The sequence below is a fragment of the Myotis davidii genome, unplaced genomic scaffold (genome assembly GCF_000327345.1).
Source record: "Myotis davidii unplaced genomic scaffold, ASM32734v1 scaffold921, whole genome shotgun sequence".
NCBI classification, from domain to species: domain Eukaryota; kingdom Metazoa; phylum Chordata; class Mammalia; order Chiroptera; family Vespertilionidae; genus Myotis; species Myotis davidii.
Window position 1 is genome coordinate 31837 of NW_006291191.1, and position 4354 is coordinate 36190.

At 54.1% G+C, this 4354-nt stretch overlaps 2 protein-coding genes across 5 annotated transcripts in view; one reads left to right on the plus strand and one right to left on the minus strand.

Moving 5' to 3' along the window:
• The window catches only part of TRIP10 (thyroid hormone receptor interactor 10), a 19344-nt gene that overhangs the window by 14198 nt on the left and 792 nt on the right, over positions 1-4354 (plus strand). The window lies entirely within an intron of this gene.
• Positions 1-4354, minus strand: part of SH2D3A (SH2 domain containing 3A) — an 11654-nt gene that overhangs the window by 2030 nt on the left and 5270 nt on the right. For all 4 annotated transcript variants that reach the window (XM_015564344.1, XM_006764323.2, XM_015564346.1 and 1 more), the window contains 6 exons: positions 3938-4287; positions 3503-3579; positions 808-1289; positions 571-686; positions 254-428; positions 57-168 (listed from right to left, as the gene is read on the minus strand). In XM_015564344.1, coding sequence (XP_015419830.1) covers positions 57-168; positions 254-428; positions 571-686; positions 808-1289; positions 3503-3579; positions 3938-4287 — 1312 coding nt within the window. The remainder of the gene's footprint in view (positions 1-56; positions 169-253; positions 429-570; positions 687-807; positions 1290-3502; positions 3580-3937; positions 4288-4354) is intronic.

Genomic DNA, 4354 nt, shown 5'->3' on the forward strand with positions numbered 1-4354 from the left:
CCTAGGACTTGATTCTGAGTTTGAATTGGTGCGCAACTCCAAGCGACGCCACGCACCAGCGCCCTCATCCAGCGCTCGCATCAGCGGCTTCAGCTCCTGCTCGAAAGCCACTGCGGCCTCGGTGTGGCTCCTTCGGAGCTGGCGCCACGTTTGTTCCAGTCGGGACACCTGGAGTAAAAATCTTGAGCATGCCTCCTCTTCCCCCTCACCTGCACTCGCTCGGGCTTCCTCCCCATCCCTGCACCCCATGCACCTGGGGCATGAGCAGGACGCCCATGACAGCGGCCAGTCCGGGCAGGTCCCCCGCCGCCCCTGGCCGTAGCGCCAGCGCCAGTTCCACCAGGCCCCTCAGGACGGCTGTGCGCTCCTCCAGCGGCCCCGTGCAGCCCAGCACCGCCAGCGCACCGGCCAGCACCAGCACCTCGTGCCTGTGGAGGCAGAGGGCAAGGGTCTGGGGGCAGTGGGGAGGTTTATATTTGGGGGTGAGGAAGGACGGGAGGTGGCATTGTCCACCCCCCTCTCTGAGTAGGGAGATTTGGAGATCGTGGGAATTCCCGGTGGCTGGCTCACCTTTCCAGCAGTTCTGACCTCAAGCGATGGCCATGGGGAAGCATGAGCAGCTCCAGGCCAGAGGCAACCCCCATGGCATCCCGCTGAGCCTTGGTCACTCCCAGCAGGCCAGCAGCCTGGCAGTAGGGGCGTTGAGGGGGTCGCGGGGAGAACAAGTGAACAGAGTGAGTATATGGATGTGAGGTACTGTTGGGCCTCGCCACAGCCTAGGGAGAAGGGATCTGGTATGTGACTCACCTGGCAATCTGCCAGAAGCAGGTGGAGGGCAGTGCTCCCAGGATGGTGCTCCAGGAACAGGCCGCGGAGAGTATGCAGGACTTTGGGCTCCAGGGGACGATTCTGGGGGCCCAGAAGGCCAGAGGATTTGCTCGGGTGGCAGAAAGAGATGTCTGCCTGTGGTCTTGCGAAACATCTCTCCTCCTCCTCCTCCTCCTGGGCCTCCCACCATGGGGCTTCTGGCTCTGGGCACTGGTGGCCAGGGAGTGTCCCCTGGGTGCTGGGCATTCGGAGCACCAGCTCACAGTAAGTTGGGGGTTGTTCAGAGGCATCCGGCAGCACCAGTGAGGGCGTTCGAGGTGGCTTGGTTGGCGCCTTGGCATGAAGCTGCCCATCTGAGGCACTGAGGCTGTCAGCAATGGATCCCAGGGGAGCCGGGGTCTTCAGCAACACAGGGTCACTACCCATGCAAGACAGGGCAAGTGTGGGCACAGTGGAGGCTCCTGGGGGTCATACAAGAGGGGGTGCAGGAGGTACACAGAGAAGATAGTTGGGTGGGTCCTGGTTCATCCACTCATTCAGTCAATTCCGGGGCATCCCTACCTATCTTGGTGTGGCTTTGAACTTTAACTACTTCTCCAGTATAAATGCTACACACTTACCAATGGTTTGAAAATAAACTTTCTTTGACACTTAAATAGTTTTGCGAATTCTGAATACCACATTTTAAATTTGAATCCTTTGTTTTTGTCCCTCTGAGTGAAGATGGTAAAGCACTGATGTTACAAAATTAAAATAAAAACATATTAATCAAAATTCACAAAACTACATAAACATCAAAGCAATGTAATTTACCAAACCTTTAAATGATGTCTTTGGTTAAGTGTGTGGCATGTTGACTTCCAAGGTTATTAAAACTTAAAAGTGCACCCAGACTTCTGGGAGATTCTATACTTACAAAGCATTTCAATAGACCTTGTTGTAGGGGCTTAACAACTTCCCACGATTCCTAGCTCACTCTGAATACAAGCCGAAGTCCTCAGAGTAGGCCAAAAAGCTCTAAAAATCTGGACCCCAGATCTCTCTCTGACTCTCCCCTCTCTCCTACTGCTCCAGCTATACTCATCTCCTTTTGGTTGAATGGTTAGTTCAAACTCTTGTTCTGGCCCCAGGACCTTTGCACTTGCTGTTTCTTCTCCCTAGGCCATTCTTAGCCCCCAGTTATCTACATCTTTCCTTTCTTTACGTTCTCAAAATCTTTCTCCATGGGGCCTTTCCTGACGACTACTTAAAGTCTCCTCAACTCTGTTGTACTTTTAATTTTTACCCCAAACCTCTCTATATAAAGAGCCAGGAGCCAACCAAATGGACTGAGTCGGGCAACCAGGCCAGGGGGGGGGGCGGGGAGGGCAGTAAGTGGTGACCATGCTGGTGAGGGGAGAGCAGTTAGGGGCAACCAGGCCAGCGGGGATGGGCAGTTGGGGGCGACCAGGCTGGCAGGGGGGGCAGTTAGGGGCGATCAGATTGGCAGGCAGAGGCAGTTAGATCAATCAGGCTGGCAGGGGAGCGGTTAGGGGGTGATCAGGCTGGCAGGCAGAAGTGGTTAGGGGCAATCAAGCAGGCAGGCAGGCAGGCGAGCGGTCATCTGATCTCCCCTAACTGCCCCCCCTACTGGCCTGGCACCCTCAACTGTCCCCCCCCACATGAAACTGGTTGCCCCCAACTGCCCCTCCCTGTTGGCCTGGTCTCCCCTTACTGCACCCCTGCTGGCCTGGTTGACCCCAACTGCCCCAAGGGGTCCCAGATTGGAGAGAGTGCAGGCTGGGCTGAGGGGATCCCCCCCCCCCTCCAGGGCACAAATTTTGTGCATCGGGCTTCTAGTCATATATAATTGACTTATTTTGTTGTTCTTGGTCTGTCTTCCTCTAACAGGATGTTAGCTTCACTAGGACAGAAATCTTTGTCTTTCTCATTCATCGATGTATCTCAGCACCTAATACAGTGCCTGGTACACAGAGAGGGCTCATGTTGAATGGGATGGGGGATGGACAGGGCAGATGAAGCAGGCTGGGCAGGAGGGAGGAGGAGACCTCCTTTAGGTAGGATGATTAGGGTAAACTGTTTTGAAGAACTCATGTTGGGTGAGCAGGAGTCAGAAAAAGATGAGGGGAATGGGCAAGAATAATTAATGCAAAGGCCCCAAGGCAGGAACAAATTTGAAATGTTCTAGCAACTGAAAGGAAGACTGTGTGACTGGAGTGAGGGCATATGGCAGGAGTTATTAGGGAGGTCAGCCATGGTCAGAACACATAGGGCAGCAATTCTCAACCTGTGGGTCTTGACACCTTTGGCGGTCAAACGACCCTTTCATAGGGGTCGTCTAAGACCATCCTACATATCAGATATTTACATTACGATTCATAACAGTAGCAACATTACAGTTATGAAGTAGCAATGAAAATAATTTTATGGTTGGGTCACAACATGAGGAACTGTATTTAAAGGGCCAGAAGGTTGAGAACCACTGATATAGCGTTTCTTAGAATAATTGTGAAACCACATTTTTTGCACCTACAAAGTTCCTATGTGTTTTTTTAACCACTTCGAGAGTATCAGTGTCCCCATTTCCCAAAAGACTAAGTCACCTGCCCAAGATCACTCCAGGGATGAGGGGCAAAGAAATTTCTGAGCCATGGGCTGCCTGGCAGACTCTCACCTGGTTCAGACTGGCCTTCTCTTGACCTTCCCACATGTTCCAAACCTGCAGGCTGACTGTCACTCCACTTCCTAGCCCTGGGGGACAAAGATGGGATAGATGTGAAGTCCCAGCTTAAGCAGGCCCACCCCCAACAACGCTCCCAAACCCCTACCTGCCGTCACTCAGGACCATTGGATCTCAACCAGAGTGCTCTACCCCTAGGGGACTTGGCAATGTCAGGAGACACTTTTTGTTTGTCACAACTAGGGAGTGGGGTGGGGAGGCTTTTACTGGCATCTAGTCGATAGAGACCAGGGATGCTGCTCACCATCCCATAATGCACAGGACAGCACCCCCTCCCCCTCCCCCCCGCCAAACCGAGAATGATCTGCCCCCAAGTGTCAATAGTGCCGAGGTGGCACTTGGGTGTCACAAGAAGGAGCCTGTGAGTACCTGAGTAGCTCTATCCGAGACGGGCTGTCTAAGAGGGTTTCCTCACTAAAGCTGCGTTGAATAGGCCCTTGCCGTATCACCGGCCTGGAGGCCACAGCCCCTGTAGCCTGGGTCAGTGGACGCTGGCCATTCACATAGCTGCGAATCAGGGCAGGCAGGCTTGGGAAACGCTCATCCTCCAGCTGAAAGAGGGCTGTGGGCCGGCCTGGCCGGGGACGCAAGGCCACACGAAGCACCTCAAAGTGTAGGGCAGAGCCCCGCCAGCGGCAGGAGATCACAGGGTGGTCCCCACAGGTCCTAGACGCACGAACCAAGAAGTCGCCATCTCGCTGAAGAAGAGCCTCTGCCTTCTGGGGGTGGAGAACAGGGGGCAGGGGGTTTAGGTATGAGCCCAGATCAATAGTTCATGGTACCTCA